A 20,883-nucleotide genomic window follows, 5' to 3' on the forward strand; every position below is an offset into this window, starting at 1 on the left:
CTCATTAGTTAGGCATTCTTCCCCTCCGCACGGCCAGAGACCGCTCGTTTCCAATCTGGGTTTAGCGCATAGATAGAGGCACTAGACCCGACATGGACGTCAGGTGATTCAAATATCGTTATCATCCCAATTAGGGATAGCGTTGCCTCGACACTGCGCCGTACGATGGAAGTATTTGGAGATGCATTATTGAACAGTTGCAGTCCGACTCTCCGTTGCTTAGTCTCTTTGAACTCTCATTCAGAATATCTGATACTACCGTCGCACATCAACTAAGTCTCTTAAATAGTTATGATATCCTGCAATTGAAGAAGACTCCAGTCACAGCGTACAGACGGGGTTTTGCCTCGTGATAGGTTGTCAAAGAAACAGGAACAAAACTACCTACTCTGTACAACGAAGAATGAGAGGACACGAGTATCAGAGACTATTATGTTTCCTCTTGGACCAAGGCATCGATTTGACCTCAGAACCAACCCAACACCCTGAAGCCTACCGGTCTTGCACTTCGCTTGTTCAATTGAGACGGAACGCCAAGATGTTCCCCATCGCGCGGCAATAATGTCAGGTACTCCGCTCGCGCTCCAACGATCGCGCGCCCTCACTCTAGCGTCGGGTCTCTCCTGAAGCTTCCACGTTTCACCGGCGCACGCCACACACAAAGAGCACCATGATTCTCGGACCGACTAGGAGGAAAGCCGGCTGTTCCCTGCTGTTGCTTCTCGTCGCCACATTAATCGGCAGGACAACAGCCTCTTTAGGTGATCACCTCCCGGACTTCAAAGAATGTGTTAAGGTACATACTACCCCGAAGGCTTTCGATGTCCGCTAGCTGACCACCCAACCAGATCTGTCAAACCGAGAATTGTGAAGCTGGCAATTCGGCTCTTCGTAAGTTGTTCTTGTCCGATATTCTACCTACGCGTCATGCCTGGTCGCTAATGCCGTTCTTATCCCGATAGCGATCCATCTACGTTTGATGCTGTGGACCTGCTCTGCCGAATGTGATTATACCTGCCAGCATGTGGTGACGGACCGTCGAGTCGCTCGCGACCCTCCGATGCTCAATCCGGTTGTACAATTCCATGGGAAATGGCCCTTTCGCCGCATTCTGGGCATGCAAGAGCCCTTCTCCGTCCTATTCTCCTTCCTCAACTTCGTTGCGCATTGGCAGGGTATGGGTCGGATTCGCGAAGTCATTCCGTCCTGGCACTCCCTAAGGAGCTACTATCTCGCTTTCGGGTACTGCGGTTTATTGTGCTGGACCTTTAGCACGCTTTTCCACACCCGGGATTTCCCTCTCACGGAGAAACTGGATTATTTCGGAGCCGGGGCCAATGTGATGTATGGCTTTTATCTGGCTATTATTCGGATTTTCCGTCTGGACCAAGAGGAGCCTCGCCATAAACCAACGCTGCGCCGTCTCTTGACTGCGGTCTGCCTGTTCCTCTACACCCTGCACGTGTGCTATCTCAGTTTCTGGTCCTGGGACTATACCTACAATATGATTGCCAACATCGTCGTCGGGATGACCCAGAACGTGTTGTGGACTGCCTGGAGTATCTACCGCTATCGCAAGACCGACAAAATCTGGACCGTGTGGCCCGCGTTGATTGTGGTTTGGATCATCTTGGCTATGAGTTTGGAGCTGCTGGACTTCCCCCCTTGGAGAAGCCTGATTGATGCTCATAGTTTGTGGCACTTGGGAACTGTTGTTCCAACGGCGTGGTGGTATTTGTAAGTCTGGCCGGCACCCTGGCACGGGATGCATCAAAGCGCTAACATGACGGCCCGCAGATTCCTCATCAAAGACGTTCAGAACGACGTGGCTGGGGACCGATTAAAGGCCTAAGCTAACCAGGTGTTTATTTGAATGCTATGAAGCATGAACGGCTTGGGGCCTCGTGAAGGCCCATACTAGCGTTACTAGTTACTAGGGCTACCAGTAGTAGGGAGTCTAATAGTCTATTCGCATTTTCCGCCATTCATCACCTAACAGAGATGGCAAAACTTAAGATGTTGAGTTTATGTATTACTTTAAGGACTTGTTTCTTCACAATTTCTCTTCTTTTTTCTATTTATCGGCCATAAAATGAACTCCGTAAATACTGGATATCGCATTCGATAAACTTTCCCACGACCGGGAAAATTACTTCCACGGCCTTCGGTTGACTTCTAAGGCGGTGTGTCTACCGAGCCTCTCTTGCTGGCTCACCGCTCGGCGACCCTGAGGCAGTACCGCGGAAAGAGCTAGCCGCAGCTGGCCATTCTGTCTCACCTGGTCACGGGCTGTGCCTTGTCCCTTCTGCCCCCCCTTCGAGTTTTTCTACATTCTTCCCTTAGCCTTTCTGCCCTCGTCTTCTTTTTCCCCTACTTCACTTTGTGTCTCTCCTGGGCAATTGCCTCTCACTAGTTTTCATCAGACCTTTCCCCCTCCATCGACACTACTTGCGCCAAAATGGCGTCTCCGGCCATTCAGAAAGCGATCTCCGAGGCGGCGGTGCAGTACATGAAGCCTGAAGGCAAGGTTTTCCAATATGGTACCGCTGGCGTAAGTTGGTCCCTTTTGGCGTTTCATTGTTTATAGTCTGTGGAGCCGAGCTAACTGACATCCTTTTTTTGACAGTTCCGTATGAAGGCGTAAGTCATCTTCCACTTTCCACCCACCCCCCTTTGAAGGATTGATCAGCCCCGCCTCCACAATACCCCGCGATCGCCCTTTTGTTTATACCTCGACCAACGCTTGCTCCCAGTGACCTCCTGAACACGGTCGTCTTCGCCGTGGGCTTGCTTGCTGGACTTCGGTCCAAGAAACTTAGCGGACAATGGATTGGTGTTATGGTGACCGCTAGTCACAACCCGGCCGAGGACAATGGTGTCAAGTTGGTTGACCCCATGGTAAGTTGATCAAACAAAATAATCGTTGGTATGCTCCTCTAACACGCGTGTCTAGGGCGAAATGCTGGAAGTAAGTTCTATCGCGAAGAAACAGACCATGATAGTCGGTCTAACAACATAATGTACAGGCCGAATGGGAGGCATATGCTACTAAGCTGGCCAACGCCCCTCTGGACAAGATTGGCGAGGTGTATGACGAGCTCGTCAAGGAGATCGATGTGAGCATGGAAAACCCTGCCCGTGTTGTCTTCGCCCGGGATACTCGTGCCTCTGGCTCGCGACTTGTGAGCGTTCTCAACTCCGCCCTCACCGCCAGCGAAGTCGAGTTCCTCGATTTGAAATTCATGACTACCCCTCAGCTACACTATGTTGTTCGTTGCAAGAACACTCTGGGGACCCAATACGAGTATGGCGAGCCCACGGAACAGGGCTATTATGAGAAGCTTGCAGAAGCTTTCAAGAGAGTCATGAGGGGCGTTAAGATCAACGGCTCGTTGACCGTGGACTGTGCCAACGGCGTCGGTGGCCCTAAGCTGAGGGAGCTCATCAAATATCTTCCTTCTGCGGAAGAAGGTGGTGTCAACATCAAGGTTGTCAACGACGATGTCATCAACCCTGACAGCCTTAACTTCGATGTAAACGCGTCACCTCCTGCCCATCATGTTGCATTCGCTAACCCTAGTTAGTGCGGAGCCGACTATGTCAAGACTAAGCAGCGCGCCCCGCCCTCTTCTAAGGCGGCTGCCCTTGACCGCTGCGCATCGCTGGATGGTGATGCCGACCGTCTCATTTACTATTACGTCGACGAGAGCAACGTGTTCCGCCTTCTGGACGGTGACCGCATCGCCACGCTTGCTGCTTCTTTCATCGGCGACCTTGCCCGCAACGCCGGAATCGCCCAGAAGCTCAAGATTGGCGTCATTCAGACCGCCTATGCTAACGGAGCCAGCACGGACTACATCGAGAAGGTTCTCAAGCTTCCCTCCGTTTGCACCAACACTGGTGTCAAACATCTCCACCACGCCGCCCTGCGCTTTGACGTCGGTGTCTACTTCGAAGCCAATGGACACGGAACCATTACTTTCTCCGAGAATGCTTTGAAGACCATTAAGAGCACTGAGCCTCAGTCTCCGGCTCAGCAGCGTGCCCTCGAGAGCCTGCAGGCCCTTACTGATCTGATCAACCAGGCCGTTGGCGACGCTCTCTCGGATATGCTTCTTGTCGAGACCATCCTTGCCCATAAGAGCTGGAGTCCGAAAGAGTGGCTGGCCACTTACACTGATCTGCCCTCGCGTCTTGTGCGGGTGGAGGTCGCGGACCGTTCCATCTTCCATGCCTACGATGCGGAGCGCAAGCTTTCATCCCCCCCTGGACTCCAGGCCAAGATTGAATCTTTGCAGTCTCGTTACAACAAGGGCAGAAGCTTTGCTCGTGCAAGTGGCACTGAGGATGCCGTGCGTGTCTACGCCGAAGCCGCCAGCCGATCTGAGGCCGACGACCTTGCTACCCGTGTGGCCAATGCCGTTCGCGAGGCGGGTTCGGCCTAAGAGCTTTTTCAACTGCTCCATAATCTATCACGGTGTATTGGGGTTAAACACTGCTACGTCCGCTATGCCTATAGGACTGCACGGTGGAAGGAAAGGACAAAAATACTTCAGGGGAAGTTGAGTTGGAGGAATCCTCAAACTCGATTTTTCTCGATTGAATCACATCCAGTCATAGAATTACGGGATCTGTTATGAAACGAATTGATGAGTTTAGCTTAGTTATTCTAAGACATTAAATTATGCCCATATTAAATTACTTGATTTTCCCAGTTATAAATAGTATGGACCTGTGGAAAGATCGGGTGCCGCAGAATCGTTGATCCGTCGCTCCTCCGCGGCTTTGCTCCGCCGATCTACTTTTTCGGCCCAGAAAAAAAAAAGTCCGTTCCTGCTCCGAGCAACAGAGAAGAATTTCTCTACGGGCAACCATTTTCCCGTTCTCATTTTCCCTTCGCAGATTTCACAATGGCCAAGGCTCGTACTAAGAAGCGCACTCATGTTAGAGCGCAAAATGCTTCCGCCAGCGCCAGAGGCGGCGGCGCATCCATGAGCAAAACTCCGAAGTCTATGGTCATCCGAGTCGGCGCCTCTCAAGTTGGCTCCAGTGTCAGTCAACTGGTCAAGGATGTTCGTTTGATGATGGAACCCGATACCGCCGTGCGATTGAAGGTATGTGCATGATACCCCACAGATGGATTAGCTTTAGTGTCCACCATACTGATTCGACCAGGAACGCAAATCGAATCGACTGAGGGATTACACCTCCATGACCGGTCCTCTCGGCGTCACGCATCTCATGCTCTTCTCGAAGTCGGCGACCGGCAACACCAATCTGCGTATGGCTCTCACGCCGCGCGGCCCGACCCTCCATTTCAAAGTCGAGAATTACTCGCTCTGCAGGGACGTCGAGAAGGCCATGAAGCGTCCCCGAGGCGGCGGCCAGGATCACAAGACCCCGCCTCTGCTGGTGATGAACAACTTCAATTCCCCTAATGCCGATGAGAACTCCCGCGTCCCGAAACGTCTCGAGTCCCTCACCACCACGGTCTTCCAGTCGCTCTTCCCGCCTATCAACCCCCAAGCTACCCCCCTCTCTTCTATCCGCCGTGTCATGCTCCTGAACCGTGAACTTACTCCCGAATCGGAAAAGAAAGAAGACCAAGAAGAAGACTCGTACGTCCTAAATCTACGACACTACGCGATCGCGACGAAAAAGACCGGCATCTCGAAACGAATCCGTCGTCTAGATCCGAAGGAGGTCCGCAACAAGGAAAAAAAGGGCGCCGCTGTGCCCAACCTGGGGAAGTTGGAGGATGCCGCTGACTACCTGCTCGATCCCTCTGCGGCGGGCTATACCTCTGCCAGCGAGACCGAGATGGACACCGACGCGGAGGTCGAGATCGCCGAGAGCACCACGAAAAAGATCTTGAACAAGCGCGAGCTGCAACGCATGAAGGCCGGTGAGAAGGATAAGGCCCAGAAGAAGCTGAACGCTACCCCGGGCGTGGAGAAACGCGCGGTGAAACTGGTGGAGCTGGGCCCGCGTCTACGGCTGCGTCTCATGAAGGTCGAGGAGGGCATGTGTGAGGGTAAGGTGATGTGGCACGACTTCATCAGCAAGACTGAAGAGGAAGCCAACGCGCAGGAGAAGAACTGGGACAAGAAGAAGAAGGAGAAGGAGGCGAGAAAGAAGCTGCAGAAGGAAAACGTGGAAAAGAAGAAGCAAGAAAAGGCAAAGGCTCGAGCTGATGGCAAGGGTGGAGACGATGAGGACGAGGATGATGAGGAGGATTGGCTCAGCGACGATTTTGACGAGGACGAGGGTATGGATGACAAAGAGGCCAACGACGACTTGTCGGATGAGGATGAGTCCATGGAGGAATAGATTGGCCGTTTAAAATGAATGCTTAACCGCAAAGACCCCCAAAATTATACCCGCCATAATCTGCTAGGAAGATTTACTACAGAAATCCAAAAGCGATGACCAAATAGACACCTTTTCCAATGAAGTTTTCATGTCATGAATTCATAATCCAATAACTATGCATTAAACTACGTGCAGTCTCCATAATCACCGCTTCAGCTTCTCATCCACAATCCGAGACACCATCTTTTCCAGGATGCTCATATCTCCACCGGCCGTGCCGGCAAAGTACCCCTCGACGCTCTTCTCCACGTACTTGCCCACAATGTCAATCTCGACATTCACATCATCCCCGGGCTTCTTAGCCGCGGTGACGATCTTCTCCTGGGTATAGGCGATCAGCATCACCTCGAAGTACCCCTCAGGGCCATCCACCACCTTGGTGACGGTCAGACTGGCGCCGTCGAGTGTCACGTAGCCCTTCTCGACGATATACCGCATGACCTGCAGCTCGCGCGGCTGCAAGCGGAAGACCAGTGCATTCTCGTCCGGCGTCACGGAGAGCACTGTGGCGATGGTGTCGACGTGGCCCTGCACGAAATGTCCGCCCATGCGGGTCTCGCCGAGCACGGCGCGCTCGAGGTTCACGCGGGAGTTCGTCCGGAGGGATCCGAGATTCGTGCGGCGGAGGGTTTCGGGTGCGACGCCGACCTTGAACCAGGTCTTGTCGGTGTCGAAGGTCGTGACCGTGAGGCAGGTTCCTTGAGGGGAGAGGATGTTTGAGTTTTTGTTGCGATTCAATTCATGATGGCTTATCTTTCTGCATCATCTTGAGTCTGTCATGATTCCGCCGCTCTCATTCATCTCGGCTCACTCCACGCATGACAGTGGGGAAGAGCCACGGCAGGATAGAGGACAGAAGGAGGAACAAAGTCAATCAAATCATTGTCTGCATACCATTTACACTAATGCTATCTCCCAGGTGCACATCCGTGAGGATTTCCGCGCAGTTGGAGATGGTCAACGAGGTGCCCCCACCCCCACTAGACGAGGTATCGAGGGGTTCCAGGGACGACACGGCTGGAAGCAGCTCGATCAGCGCGAGTCCATGCATTTTTCAATTCCGAGCGGGGGAGGAACACTCACTCCCGATCGTTTCAACCAAACCGGTAAACATGATGGCGAGCCGAAGGATTATATGGGGGGAAAAGCGGAAGTGGAGGGGAATGGGAAGGGGGAAGAGCGGGAAAGCGATGGATGCACCTCGGCTTTGGCGTGGGAACTTCCGTCGGCGATCGTGCCGAATGACGGGACCTACTTGAGTAACTCTCTTCCTTCTTGTATATACTTTCATATCTCCCCCCTTGAATATCTCGATAATTGGTCTGTGTCATTTTCGATTCAATTTCAATTTGCTCTTTTGTTTTCAATGTCTAGATTGCGATCACAATGCATGGCCTTTTGAAGTTGCACCGCGCCGTCGTCGCTCGTCCGTCGGCTCTCCACGTTGTCCGTCGCACGCCGCAATGGCGCTCCTACTCCACGCCGTCGAATGACACCCTCCCCTTATCGGGTGTCCGAGTTCTGGATATGACGAGAGTATTGGCTGGTGTATGTGACCTGGACCTGATTCACTGGGCGGTGTTTCCATACTGATTGCTTGCTGCACTATAGCCATACTGTACTCAGATTCTCGGAGACCTGGGGTATGCATCGCAATTTACTAGCCTTTTCTCCGATCCATGCTGACTTTGATGGTTTGGCGAATAGAGCAGATGTAATCAAAGTGGAACATCCCACTCGCGGTGACGATACTCGCGCCTGGGGTCCGCCCTATGCAAAGTACGAGGACGGGTCGGAGGGTCCTGGAGAGAGTGCTTATTATCTTGCGGTATGGGAAACTCTACTAGACATTGTACGGGCCCTCGTACGGATGGAATACTGATAGATTCGCACAGGTCAACCGCAACAAGAAATCCATCGGCCTCTCCTTTGCGCACAAGTCCGGAGTCGAGATTCTACACCGGCTGGTGAAAGAATGCGACGTGCTGGTTGAAAACTACCTGCCCGGGGGACTCAAGAAATACAATATGGACTACGAGACGCTTCGGGAAATCAACCCCAAGCTTATATATGCCAGTATCACCGGCTACGGACAGACGGGTCCGTACAGCAACCGCGCCGGTTACGACGTCATGGTGGAAGCTGAGATGGGTCTGATGCACATCACCGGCGCCCGAGACGGCGACCCAGTCAAGGTGGGTGTCGCAGTCACGGATTTGACGACGGGACTGTATACATCCAATGCGATCATGGCGGCCTTGTTGGCCCGAGTCAGGACTGGAAAGGGACAGCACATTGATGCTTGTTTGAGCGACTGTCAGGTTGCAACCTTGGCGAATATCGCCAGTTCCGCTCTGATCAGCGGGCAGAAGGATTCAGGGAGGTGGGGGACCGCGCATCGTAAGTATTTCCGGTCTTGAAGGCAAAACAACATCTTGTATTAACCCATTTCAGCATCCATCGTCCCCTATCGAAGCTACCAAACCCGCGATGGAGACATCCTCTTCGGAGGAGGAAATGATAAGCTCTTTGGGGTGCTGTGCGATCGTCTTGGATTTCCCGAGTGGAAGACCGACCCTCGCTTCATCACCAACAGCGACCGAGTCAAACATCGAAAAGAAATTGACGGCCTCATCGAGGAGAGGGCCAAGCAGAAGACTACTCAGGAGTGGTTGGAGATTCTGGAAGGCAGCGGGATGCCCTATGCCGCGGTCAACGATATCCAAGGAACATTGAACCATTCTCATGGTGAGTTCCCCCAAGATATATTTTCGGGTCTGTTTATCGATTTGATTGCATAAACGCTAACTGCCAATAGTCCAAGCTCGGGGAATGGTTACTGAAGTGGATCACCCGGCGTGCGGTCCCATTAAGTTGGTGAACACGCCTATCAAATATTCCCATGCGACACCTGGCATCCGAACACCACCCCCAACCCTAGGACAGCATACGGATGAGGTTCTCGGAGAGTTACTTCAGTATGAAGCAGAGGAGATTGCCCAATTGAAGCAGGAGGGGGTGCTGTCGTAGAATGCGACATGATAAGTGACGTGGAAATGTGAGGCACGAGTGAGTGCGTGAAGAAATTCACAGGGGCTCAATAAAAACCTACCATATAGAGAAGAACTCAAAGAAAATAGACATGAAAGTAAATATTTACATGAAGAATCCGTAATTCTCTAGAGAATCCCCAGTCAGCAATGGAGACCATCACGTGACAATATATAACGATCTTTGGAACGGTTCACCACCAAATGGCCTCCCTTGGATAGCGACAGCAACAACTAAAACCCTGAGCTGTTCTCTCACTTCGCTTTCACCACCCTACCCTACTAAACACCCATAGACAGGGCGTGTGTGTTTCTTTGGCCTGGTCGGGGGCATGTCATCACAACATGGGGTTTCTTCCTCCCTGGCGTCTATAGAGACAACGCCACCAACCACCTCCGGTTCGCAACCGTCAGCTCCCAGTATTGACTCGTCCTCGGTGTCCATTTCATCGCATCCCGAACAGCGGCCATCCAGTACCTCTTCCTTTACCTCCAGTAAAGTGCACATTCCGAAACTATCCGCGGCGACCACCGAGCTCCTTGCCCGGGTCACCGGCAATATCAGACGAGAACAGCAGCAACAGCAACCGCCGCCGCCACCGCAGCAGCAGCAGCAGCAGCAGCAGCAGCAGCCAGGAAATGAAACAAATCCCACCAGGTGGACGAATCCATCCTTTAGTCAAGGTTTACACAATTTTCGCTGTATGCAGCCCACAGGCAAGATGAGAGCTTCTTCCACCATTATAGAACTGCCAACGGCGCCGTTCGTCTATTCAAGTCATATGACCTCGAAGACACCTGCGGCTTCCCAACAGGCGCCGAGCTCAAGTGCATCGACGCTTCCCCAGGAGAATCATGGAAACCCAGCACATCTCATGGCCATTGCTCCGAGACCTTCAGATCCGCCTTCTGCTGGTCCGGTGGCCGCAACTCAACCCCCAGTGCCGTCGCAGGTGCAGTCGCAGCCCATGGCTCCCCCGGCTTCAATGGGTCCAGCGATCCCGGCAGCCAAAGCTACGTCCTCGCCTACCTCCTTAACTAAACCAAAAAGACCAGTAGCCGACTCTCGTCAACGCAAGAGTACGACATCTATAAACGGGGCGAAGCGCACCAAAAAGCGCAGACGAGGCAACCGCAGTGATGGTGAAGATATCATCCGAGCCGGCGACTCCAGCTCGGATGAATCTGATATAACACCGGCAGCTACGCAGACGAAATCCGGTCGACAGGTGAACCGTCCCTCGCTCTATGTTCCTGCGGCGCCCTCGCCGGTGGCGGCCAAAGCAAGTAGTGGTTCGCTAGGCACTCCGAGTTCAACCGCGGCTGCTCGCAAACGCAAACGTGTGAGTCAAAAGGGAAAGGACATCAATATCAATTGTATACATTGCCAGCGAGGCCATAGTCCGATGAGCAATGTGATCGTTTTCTGTGATCTATGCAACCAGGCGTGGCATCAGCTCTGCCATGATCCTCCGATCGAAACCGAGTTCATCACGGTCAAGGAGAAGGAATGGCACTGTGGGGGGTGCAAGCCCGTCAAGATCACCATCACGCAGCCTACCGTGGTCCGCAGCAACCCTAGGCTCAGCGGGCCGTCGTTCAGTCTTCAAAATCATCTTCCGCTGGCAGTGCCCAGGTTAGAAACCGGTAGCGAAGGGTTTTCCCTAGATGAACGACGCAACTTCTTGTCGACTTTTTCGCATGCTGCTCTTGTCGAGCTGCTCGTTACCCTATCCAGTACTTATCCGACCATCCCAATGTTCCCAGAGGACCTAAAAAGTCTACCGTCGTCCAAGTTTTCCTTCCAACCTAATCTATCTACCGCCTCTACACCCCTCTCTGTTCCGTCGACCACTCCGGCCCTCACTAACTCGGCGAACTCGGCGTCAGGAGCTGGAGAAGACCTTGTTCCACCCATTTCTGGCACTCGCAAAGGGCACATCGATGAGTCTGCGGACGATGACTCAGAGAACGAGGTCGAGGAACATCGCCTGTATCCGCGCGCCGGGAATGGTGTTCGTCTCCCAATGAACGTGGACGATCTCGACATTATGCGCGAAGATCCTCATTGTGCCACATTCAGCTACATGCTGCATGGTCCCGCCCAGGCCCAAGCCAAAGTGAATGGGGTCGCACCTACCTGGGGCAGCTGACCTCTCTCTTTTCTCTCTTATGATTCTTGGAGAAGTGTTTCATTCTTAGTTTATCAGACGACTATCTTCTAGAGGTTTGCGGCGTTGATACAGCGGGAGTTTATGATGATGCGGTTTCTCTTGCCTCCCCCTGCTTTGGATCCTTTATTTAGATTCTGACACCCATGTGTATTAGAGAAATTTTCTTCGGTCGTCTCTTGTTTCCCGTAGTGCATCGCCTTCGACATAATTAGATGTTTCATTCATTGGGACAAGACCAGACTTACGTTGAATTGAAGTCATTGGATTGAGCTGGCTTTCACAACAACAATGACTTCGGAATCATCTTCATAGCACCTCTTATGACAACGCTCCTGCTCACTCGGGCAGGCGGGTCCCATACGACATCCGCAACTCGCGTTCGTGGCCTGGGCATGGCGCAGCCGGCATCATCCATACAGGAAAACAACAACATTTCGTCGGGATCACCGTCTTTCAGGGCTAGACCAGATGACGATGACGATGACAAGCCAATGGCCGCGCGGGCTCGTGTTGAGACGCACTCGTACAGCAATGTCGCGTCCGCCTGCGTGCCTGCCTGATAAATACCCACCCCCAAGCAAGCCAGCGACAATGGATCCAGCGACCCCCACGGCGTAAACGCATTTCCTACATTATTCACCCCAATGACGGCGTCCAGGTTGTACTTGCGGATCATCTCGGGGACTGGCAGGGTACCCCTTGGCTGGCCATTGCTTGGGCCATCATCCCCACTGCCAGGCTGCGCAGCCATATACAGATCGCTCGTCGGCAACCCAACAAAGCTCACGGGGAGATTATCCCGACGGATCTCATCCGCCAGCCGGCTCCATTCCTCATGGTTAAACAGCGTCAGTCGCGTACAGTGGCCCAACATCACCCGTTTGTCGGTCGTGTTGGCCGTCCACCGATTCCTCCGCAGCACGTCCAAGACATACCATACGAGGGCTTCCCTCTCGCGATCTAGATTATAATCCAGATGGAAATCCACATGCTTGCCCAACCGCAAGGCCTGCGTCACCGCCCAGTCGATATTCCGCCTCGCCGCCTCCCCACTCGCCTCCACGTACGGCGTCGTCCCGATAACATCCACGCAGGGATACCGGGCCAGCGCCTCCTCCAGCAGCGCACGATTCGCGTCGCCGACCTCGCCAGAGAAGATCGGATCCTGGGCGAAGCAGACTAGCTGGATCCGACAGAATTCTTCCCAGCGCGTTTGCAACTCCTTCCCGGCGTCCAGACAGGCCAGCCCCACCGTCTGATCAACTTCCACGAAAGCTCTCATGGCCGTGACACCCGAGGCGATGGACTCGGCGAGCAACCATTCGCCGCGTCGCAACAGGTCTGCGCGACGGAACTGGGCCTTTGCTTGCGCGGTCAGGGACAGGGCTTCTTGGAATGAGCCGGTGGAGGGGAGATGCGATCCAGAGGGGAGGGCGCTATGCACAAAGGCTTTGTCGAGGTGGATGTGGGGATGTGTTAGGGCAGGGAGGGCCAGGGGGTCCCCCGTGCTGTTATCCTCGGTGGAGGGAGTGATCGAGATGGAATGGTTGGGATCGAAGGTGATTTCCCCGGCGAGAGTATTGGGATCGGGGTCCGAGGAAGCCAGTCGGGCCCTAGGGATGGATTTCACGGGGACCATAATAGGCCGAGGCATGTTGATGGTGTTATGGTGATATGGTGTTTTGACACTCTAGAGTTATAACTTAGTTATATAGTGTTGAAGTGGAATGGTAGATGCAGGATGCAGGTACCAACTCCGCATGTTTACCCCGCCCCACTCGCTTTATATATACCCTTCCTAACTCCCGGCTCATCCATCCGGAGTAGTATTTCCTACTCTCGACCCAATAGTACCACCACCACCATGTCCAATTCCAATTCCAATTCCAAATCTCCTCCCGTCCAACCCTCCCACTACGACGCCTTCACCCTCGACCTCGTCCTCCGCGTCCTCAACCGCACCCTCCTCCACCCCTGGGTCGCATGGGTCCTCGTCCTCTGTCTCCGCGCCCAAGTAACACCCTACAGCGACCCAGCCTTCCTTATCGCCACAGGCTACGCAACCATCTTAACCGTTCTGGCCGCCCTGCGGTTCCTCAACCGGCGCGTCGCGTACGGGGGCCCGCGGTCCGTGGATCCGAGTCATGAGGTCGTCATCGTGACGGGCGGCGCGAGCGGGTTGGGATTGCTCATTGCGAGGGTGTATGGCCTGAGAGGCGCAAGTGTGGCCGTGCTGGATGTTAAGGATGAAGAGGAGTTGAAGGGGTGTTTGGGGGAGTGTCCTGGGGTGGATTATTATCGGTGTGATATTGGGGTGAGGGAGGAAGTGGAGAGGGTCGCGAGGAGGATTGAGAAGGAGGTATGTTTCTTTTTATCTCATTTCCTATGGGTTTTATTTTTTATTTTTTATTTTTTATTTTTTATTTTTTATTTTTTATTTTTTATTTTTTATTTTTTATTTTTTATTTTTTATTTTTTATTTTTTATTTTTTATTTTTTATTTTTTATTTTTTATTTTTTTTCTGAACTTGTGGGACTATCACGGTTTTACAATTACGGGACATTTTCTACCCAGATTGGAAGAGATATTTGAATTGATCACATGCTAACGACTTCTGAATTCTAGCTGGGTCCGCCTACGGTGCTGGTCAATTGCGCCGCTGCTCGGATCAATGGCCAGTCGCTGCTGTCCCTGTCGGCCGATGCCTTCCAGAAAACCATCCAGACGAATCTGCTCGCCGTGTTCCATACCTGCCAAGTGTTTGTGCCGCGCATGTTGGCTAACCCGAACGGGGGTACCGTGGTGAACGTTAGCTCCGTGCTCGGTCAGCTGTGTGCCGCCGGTCTCGCCGATTATTCCGTCAGCAAGGCCGGTCTGAGCGCGCTCCACCGTACACTGGAGGCCGAGCTTCGTAAGTCGGGAAACGATGACAAGGTGAAATTAGTCCTGGTCGAGACCGGGCAGCTGGCCACCCCGCTGTTTGAGTCCGTCCAAACACCGAATAGTTTCTTTGCGCCCGTGCTCGAACCGGTGCACGTTGCCCAGGAGATCGTCTCGGCAATCGACAAAGGCCATGCGGGCGTGATTCGGATGCCCACCTTCGCTTCGCTGGTCAATTGGTATGCGGTGTTGCCGGCTAGTCTGCAGCGATTTGCCCGGTTTCTGAGCGGCATCGACCATGCGGTTGCACAAGGGTCGTCCGTTGCAGGGTCAGTCAAATAGTTGGATTCAAAACTTTTCATGCGGGACCTGCCCCCCATGTGTGTGGAACGTATCGGCGTGACGTATGTATATATGTGAAATGCCTTGGAACGACTTCGCTTTACCTCTTTCTTCGATCGTTCCTTGAATGTAGGATCGTGCCTTTGCGGTAACCTTGATCCAGAGACAAGGCAGAAAGGCATTGGCCCCCGGAAGGTCGGCCTTCTATTTCTCGTTGGTCAAGATCATCTTCTCACGCTCGCTGCGTCTCTTCGGCAGAGCATCCTTCCTAGTATGCTTCCGCACGTTCTCCTCACGTCTCTTAATAGCCGCAAGCTCCTCTCTCTTGATCTCACGGGCCTTCTTGATGGTTCGGGGCACATGACGCTGGCGGCGGATCCTCTTGATCTCGGGCATGTGCGAGTATCTCTGAATCAAAGCCTGGTCATATTCGAGCTTCGATCGTTGACGGGCACTCTTGATTCCACTGCGATCCGAGGCGTTGGTGCGCCACAGTCGGATGTTGCCATCGTCCGAGCCGGAGAGGATGTATTTGTTATCGGGCGTGAATTTGGCGGAGAAAACACTGCATCAGACGGGTCAGAATGATCAATTGTGTTCGGAGAGAATCCAAGTGGGGTACATACCGCTGCATTCTCTGGGTGTGGTAAATATCACGCGAGTGGCCTTCAGCCCGCTTCCACAGACGGACGGTTCGATCGTACGACGCCGTCACGAGGTCCTCGCCAGTTGGGCTGAATTCAACATCCATGACCGCCGCAACGTGGTCCTTCAGCACATTCAGGGCGCGGTCCATCTTTCGCATATCGAAAATGTAGGCGTTGTGGTCTTCGTTGGCCACAGCGAAGTTGAATGCCTCCATAGGGTTCCACGAAATCGCGTTCGAGGCCAGCTTGAGGACAACCTTGCTGAGCGGGGAGTTGGTTCGGAGATCGTACATAATGACAGAGCGGTCCATGCCGGTGGACGCCAAAATCGAGGTTTCCGTTTGGTTGAAGGCAACCGAGGTGATCGTGTCGATGTTAGTGGGCCAGTGAAGGACCTGCGAGGGCGTTGAGGAAGGCCGAGAAAGATCGTAGATGGAGATCTGCGAAGACGCGACAGCGAAAGAAGGGTGGTTCCTGTGGTGTGTAACACTGGTGAAAGGGCCCTGGCCCAGATACGTCGCCCGTGGGGGAGAGTCCGAGGCAGAATTGTACGGATCCCACAGCTTGACGGTCTTATCACTTGCACAAGACAGTAGTTTGCGCTCGGGCGTCCAACAGACGCCCTTGACGATATTTTCGTGGGCCTGTGTGTTCCAGACCTCGCCCTTGGTGGTCAAATCCCAGACCTTGACCACGCCGTCGCCACTACCACTTGCGAATCGTTCAAGAGAGCCGGGATCTTTGGCCATGGAGTACACTCCGTCCACATGACCGTCGCCCATCTGTCCCAGGAAGGGCGCAGCGAAGAGACGCTCCAGCTTAGTAGCATTGAGCGCTCGCGTGTACTCTCGAGCCCGTTCGAAAGGATGCTGGGCAGGGTCCAGGTTTCGGGGCTGTCGAACGACAGAAGACCCCGGGGCCTGCTGCGAGGACGTAGGACGAGAAAGAGCTTTGATTTTCTATGACTCACGTTAGCGAGGACCAAGAAATACTCAGATTATCTTTAAAATCTGAAAGATTTAAGGTCACTTACCATGACGCCCTTAACTTCTGGTTATGGAAGATGAAGAAATCCAGTATTGTTTTGGAGCGCAACAACTTTTTTTTTTCTTTTTTTCTTTTTTAAGGCGGATAGTCTCCTGCGCTGGTTGGTCCGCCAAGCCGCGGGCGGTGAGCGCGGCAGCTCCAGCAGTGACGATTCGGCGTCCCCCATCTGCCTTGTCATCACCTCTTCCAGCTCATTCCGCCGCCATTCCTCGACCACTGCCATCCCATCCTGCTCGCAATTTCCTCGAGAAGATACCTGCACGCATCCCAGTACCTCACACATACTCATACAGCTATGGCGCCCTCCTCGATAACCGCTCAGCGGATCGAGGAAGCTCGGACTCTCTCCAAGACCAACCCTTCGAAGGCTGAGAGTACCTTGAAAGAGATCCTAGCCCAAGGGCCTGGGTCGACGGAAGCTTCCTCTCGCGATTATGAGAATGCTCTGGTCGGATTGGGAGAGCTGTACAGAGATGGAAAGAAGCCGCAGGAGATCGCGGACCTCATCAAGACCAGCCGGGACTCGTTCTCGTCATTTGCCAAAGCCAAGACTGCAAAGCTAGGTACGTTAAACTGAAGATGGGCGGACGAAGTCGCCTGTGGGATAAATGGAACTCGAACTGACTGTTTTGCTTTTCCCTCAAAGTCCGCCAGCTACTGGACTTGTTCAGCGAGATCCCGAACACGCTCGATATCCAGACCTCCGTCATTCAATCCTGCATCGACTGGGCCATCGCCGAACGCCGGTCTTTCCTTCGACAGAACCTCCAGACCCGTCTGGTGGCCATTTACATGCAGAAACAATCCTACTATGATGCTCTCAACCTGATCGGACCCCTCCTTCGCGAGCTGAAGCGATTGGATGATAAGCTCATGCTGGTCGAAGTGCAGCTGCTGGAGTCGCGGGTGTATCACGCCCTGGGTAACCAGGCCAAGGCGCGTGCCGCCTTGACAGCTTCCCGGACATCGGCCGCGTCCGTCTACACACCTCCCAATCTGCAAGCCGGCCTGGACATGCAAAGTGGTATGCTTCATGCGGAGGACAAGGACTTCAACACCTCGTACTCCTACTTCATCGAAGCTTTGGAGGGCTACAGCTCGTTGGACGAGGGCGAGAAGGCGACCGCAACTCTCCAGTACATGCTACTCTGTAAGATTATGCTGAACCTGGTGGATGACGTGACGAGCCTGCTGGGCTCCAAGCAAGCCCAGAAGTACGCCAGCCCTCGGCTCGAGGCCATGAAGGCCGTGGCACGTGCTCACGCCAACCGGTCGCTGGAAGAGTACGAGAAGGCTCTCTCGGACTACCGGTTTGAGCTGGGCAGCGATGCGTTCATCCGCAACCACCTCCGCCGACTCTACGATGCCATGTTGGAGCAGAACCTGATCAAAGTGATCGAGCCCTTTAGCCGAGTGGAGTTGGACCACATTTCCAAGATGGTCGGGCTGGACACGCAGCAGGTGGAGCGCAAACTTTCTCAGATGATTCTGGACAAGGTGATTATTGGTGTGTTAGATCAAGGCTCGGGATGTCTGATCGTCTACGACGAGACGGAGCGAGACCAGGCCTACGACGCTGCCTTGGATACTGTAGCCAAGCTTAGCAACGTGGTGGAGGAACTGTACACAAATCAGGCCTCGCTCTTGGAGTGAGGTAGGGGAAGAGATGATGGCAGAGAAATGATATAGTATTTATTGCAGACATGAAATGGAATAATCGATCGCAGCAAGCACACCCATAGTGTAGTGTATGTCCAGAGTCGAAAGAGGGAAGAGGGAACAACTGGTTACCAAAAACGGACTAGCGCCCATCGCGGCAAAAGAATCGCGACGCCGCGAAAGAAACGACCTCCTTCCGACCCATCGGAAGCTGCTATTCCATCGTGTACCCCCACACCGTTTTTGTCCCAACTCCTAATCAATCCGATCCGATCCCTTGCGGGTTCTGTCCCTGTCTGCTAAGTCACGAGCACCATGAATGCCCCAATGCCGCCCAGCTACGGCCGTGGCTTCCCGCAGGCCTCCCAACGTTCTCCTGCCACGCCTCGTCGCGGACCTCCAGGACCAGGTCGGTTCTTCGGCCCCCCCTTGATCCGCCGTGCCCTTTTCCTTCTCACGCTAACTTCTAATTTCTTCTCCTCTGCCCAGGCCCTGCAATGCCGGTTCCCATGGCTCAACATCCCGTCCCCCCTCAGTATCTGCCTCCGCAGCGCAACATGGCACATCCCAACGACGCCGCTCTCCGTCGCAGCCGCAAGCCCACGGATAAGAACATCCCCGACGGCATTGAAGATGTGATCGTCGGCGAGGGCGTGCAGCAGTACAAGAGCCTGCGCGACCTGGAGAAACGGCTGGATGCCGCCATCGTTCGCAAGAGGTTAGACATCCAGGATTCGATTAGCAAGACCGTCAAGAAATACCGCACCATGCGTATCTGGATCTCGAATACCGTTGAGTCTCAGCCCTGGCAGGACGCCAGCGGACAGAACGGCTCGGCGCCCGGCAGTAACCCCGGCTCGGGACGATACAAGGTCCGCATTGAGGGACGTCTGCTGGACGACAACAGTGATCCTACGGCGGCGGAGGACAGTGACGACGAAGGTGCCGCCGACGAATCGAATGGAGATTCTATGGAGCAGGATTCTTCGGAGGCCAAGAAATCTGGTGCCAAGCAGCAAAAGCAGCGCTTCTCGCACTTCTTTAAGACCATCTCCGTGGACTTCGACAAGGCCTCCACGGTCAACCCGGAGGAGGTCAAACCCGTCAGCTGGGTCAAGCCTCAGCTGCCTCCCAACGCCGCCTCGCTTCCCCCGTCAGCGGACTTCGATTCGCTGCAGTTTTCTCGCGCGTCCCAGGAAAACTTGAACATTACGATCAGCCTGGTCCACGATGAGGTGCCCGAGCGATACAAGCTGAGCAAGGAGCTGGCGGAGGTCCTCGACGTGGAAGAAGAGACTCGCAGTGGCATCGTACTTGGCATTTGGGATTATATCCGTGCCATGGGTCTCCAGGAAGATGAGGAGAAGCGCCTTGTCCGTTGTGATCATCGTTTACGAGCGGTTCGTTCCCCCTTGCCTTCTGTTCCGGTTCTCCGATTGCTTGCATCCCTAACAATTTCTATCCTGCAGATCTTCGGCAGAGACCAGATGTTCTTCCCTCAGATCCCCGAAAGCATCGGTCCTCACACCAGCCCTATCGACCCCGTCAAACTGCCCTACACCATCCGCGTCGACGAGGAATTTCACAAGAACCCCACCGCCACCGTCTACGACATCCAAGTCGCCGTGGAAGACCCTCTTCGCGCCAAGATGCTCGCTCTGACGAAAAACCACCAATACTCCATGGCCATGCAGAAGATCACCTCCCTGGACGACCAAGTCGCCCTCATCGTCCAGACCTTGACGCATTCCCGCGCCAGACATTCCTTCTACACCGCCCTCAGCAAAGACCCGGTTAACTTTGTGCGTCGCTGGATTAACTCCCAGCGTCGTGATCTCGAGACCATTCTCGGTGAGGCGACGCGCGGTGGCGGCGAAGATGGCAGCGGGCCGGAGTTCCGTCGTGGAGGTGCGGACGGCGCTTGGGATACCCCTGTGGCTCGCGAAGCTGTACGATACATGCTTGCGAAACCGGAGGCCGCGATGGGACGGTGATTTTGTTAAATCAGCCTGTGTTGTTTGTTGGTGTTTGATTACTTTTTGATGATAATTTCCTCGGATATGGGAGGGAAAAATCTGTTGGGCTTGGAAGAGGCGCTTATGCGGTGTTTGGATTGGAGTGTTACTTTTAATATTCGAATTGTTTCTTTCCATCTTTCTTTTCTTGTACTCTCTCTAGACTCTGGGGTGATGTCACTCCAGGGTAAATGTCATTTATGATACTCTTAAATCGATGTCCTTGTAGATGCAAATATAACTGTAGATGTAAACAGAAATGTAAGATAGTCCAGTTTATGATATTCTTAAGCATGTCCCGAGTAAGAAAGAGAAATTCAAAGGAAGCCACAGACTCCATAGTCCAATCTAGTTGCAAGGATAGAAGGAAAGAATTCGTTCACGCCGGAGAACAAGACAGCCGGGACCATCATACAAGATGATAGACTTCCTTTGGCTTGACCCCTCGACGCAAAGAAAGCTAACAGACGTGACAGACATTGACGAGAAAACATCAAGGCATCAAGGCATCAATCAAGGCAAGAAGTGTTATATAACGTAGATAAACCGAGGACGAGAGTAGATAGATAGATATAAAAGAGACCAGCCCGATTTCAACAACATCGTGATTTTCAACAAGAAAACAACTCATCTTTTCGCATCTTTCAGAAGATATAAATGGACAAAACTATGAATAAAGCAGGGAATTATGGGTAA

At 53.4% G+C, this 20,883-nt stretch overlaps 12 protein-coding genes across 12 annotated transcripts; 9 read left to right on the top strand and 3 right to left on the bottom strand.

The window, feature by feature from the left end:
- Window positions 1-670: 670 nt before the first annotated feature.
- On the top strand, window positions 671-1,852 carry LDX57_000580 (PGAP3/PER1 family protein; the record flags this gene model as incomplete). The annotated part of the gene is made up of 4 exons (XM_046082226.1): window positions 671-796; window positions 849-891; window positions 963-1,737; window positions 1,798-1,852. The coding sequence occupies 4 exons, from the start codon at window positions 671-673 to the stop codon at window positions 1,850-1,852; spliced, it is 999 nt and encodes a 332-aa protein (XP_045938183.1).
- A 433-nt stretch (window positions 1,853-2,285) lies between these two features.
- On the top strand, window positions 2,286-4,703 carry agm1 (phosphoacetylglucosamine mutase PCM1). The gene is made up of 6 exons (XM_046082227.1): window positions 2,286-2,551; window positions 2,627-2,640; window positions 2,754-2,898; window positions 2,954-2,968; window positions 3,027-3,533; window positions 3,585-4,703. Exons 1-6 carry the CDS (start codon window positions 2,459-2,461, stop codon window positions 4,443-4,445), a joined length of 1,635 nt encoding a protein of 544 aa, XP_045938184.1. The 5' UTR covers window positions 2,286-2,458; the 3' UTR covers window positions 4,446-4,703.
- On the top strand, window positions 4,704-6,453 carry SSF1 (Brix domain-containing protein). Its single transcript, XM_046082228.1, has 2 exons — window positions 4,704-5,114; window positions 5,176-6,453. Exons 1-2 carry the CDS (start codon window positions 4,911-4,913, stop codon window positions 6,328-6,330), a joined length of 1,359 nt encoding a protein of 452 aa, XP_045938185.1. The 5' UTR covers window positions 4,704-4,910; the 3' UTR covers window positions 6,331-6,453.
- Window positions 6,454-6,516: 63 nt separating this feature from the next.
- On the bottom strand, window positions 6,517-7,486 carry RIB5 (riboflavin synthase; the record flags this gene model as incomplete). Its single annotated transcript, XM_046082229.1, has 3 exons — window positions 6,517-7,070; window positions 7,267-7,389; window positions 7,456-7,486. The coding sequence occupies 3 exons, from the start codon at window positions 7,484-7,486 to the stop codon at window positions 6,517-6,519; spliced, it is 708 nt and encodes a 235-aa protein (XP_045938186.1).
- Window positions 7,487-7,758: 272 nt separating this feature from the next.
- On the top strand, window positions 7,759-9,402 carry LDX57_000584 (CaiB/BaiF CoA transferase family protein; the record flags this gene model as incomplete). Its single annotated transcript, XM_046082230.1, has 6 exons — window positions 7,759-7,920; window positions 7,984-8,015; window positions 8,080-8,200; window positions 8,268-8,772; window positions 8,827-9,120; window positions 9,191-9,402. 6 exons carry the CDS (start codon window positions 7,759-7,761, stop codon window positions 9,400-9,402), a joined length of 1,326 nt encoding a protein of 441 aa, XP_045938187.1.
- Window positions 9,403-9,754: 352 nt separating this feature from the next.
- On the top strand, window positions 9,755-11,575 carry LDX57_000585 (uncharacterized protein; the record flags this gene model as incomplete). The annotated part of the gene is made up of 1 exon (XM_046082231.1): window positions 9,755-11,575. The coding sequence occupies one exon, from the start codon at window positions 9,755-9,757 to the stop codon at window positions 11,573-11,575; it is 1,821 nt and encodes a 606-aa protein (XP_045938188.1).
- A 298-nt stretch (window positions 11,576-11,873) lies between these two features.
- Window positions 11,874-13,250, bottom strand: LDX57_000586 (putative zinc metallopeptidase; the record flags this gene model as incomplete). The annotated part of the gene is made up of 1 exon (XM_046082232.1): window positions 11,874-13,250. The coding sequence occupies one exon, from the start codon at window positions 13,248-13,250 to the stop codon at window positions 11,874-11,876; it is 1,377 nt and encodes a 458-aa protein (XP_045938189.1).
- Window positions 13,251-13,460: 210 nt separating this feature from the next.
- On the top strand, window positions 13,461-14,189 carry LDX57_000587 (uncharacterized protein; the record flags this gene model as incomplete). Its single annotated transcript, XM_046082233.1, has 2 exons — window positions 13,461-13,955; window positions 14,172-14,189. The coding sequence occupies 2 exons, from the start codon at window positions 13,461-13,463 to the stop codon at window positions 14,187-14,189; spliced, it is 513 nt and encodes a 170-aa protein (XP_045938190.1).
- A 180-nt stretch (window positions 14,190-14,369) lies between these two features.
- Window positions 14,370-14,819, top strand: LDX57_000588 (uncharacterized protein; the record flags this gene model as incomplete). Its single annotated transcript, XM_046082234.1, has 1 exon — window positions 14,370-14,819. The coding sequence occupies one exon, from the start codon at window positions 14,370-14,372 to the stop codon at window positions 14,817-14,819; it is 450 nt and encodes a 149-aa protein (XP_045938191.1).
- Window positions 14,820-15,023: 204 nt separating this feature from the next.
- Window positions 15,024-16,502, bottom strand: sof1 (rRNA-processing protein SOF1; the record flags this gene model as incomplete). Its single annotated transcript, XM_046082235.1, has 3 exons — window positions 15,024-15,384; window positions 15,446-16,425; window positions 16,500-16,502. 3 exons carry the CDS (start codon window positions 16,500-16,502, stop codon window positions 15,024-15,026), a joined length of 1,344 nt encoding a protein of 447 aa, XP_045938192.1.
- A 306-nt stretch (window positions 16,503-16,808) lies between these two features.
- Window positions 16,809-18,166, top strand: RPN6 (proteasome regulatory particle lid subunit RPN6; the record flags this gene model as incomplete). The annotated part of the gene is made up of 2 exons (XM_046082236.1): window positions 16,809-17,076; window positions 17,160-18,166. 2 exons carry the CDS (start codon window positions 16,809-16,811, stop codon window positions 18,164-18,166), a joined length of 1,275 nt encoding a protein of 424 aa, XP_045938193.1.
- Window positions 18,167-18,487: 321 nt separating this feature from the next.
- ssr3 (SWIB/MDM2 domain-containing protein) lies at window positions 18,488-20,166 on the top strand (the record flags this gene model as incomplete). Its single annotated transcript, XM_046082237.1, has 3 exons — window positions 18,488-18,581; window positions 18,662-19,572; window positions 19,642-20,166. 3 exons carry the CDS (start codon window positions 18,488-18,490, stop codon window positions 20,164-20,166), a joined length of 1,530 nt encoding a protein of 509 aa, XP_045938194.1.
- Window positions 20,167-20,883: the final 717 nt, after the last annotated feature.

Source organism: Aspergillus melleus (assembly GCF_016097325.1).
Source record: "Aspergillus melleus strain CBS 546.65 chromosome Unknown contig1, whole genome shotgun sequence".
Taxonomy (NCBI): domain Eukaryota; kingdom Fungi; phylum Ascomycota; class Eurotiomycetes; order Eurotiales; family Aspergillaceae; genus Aspergillus; species Aspergillus melleus.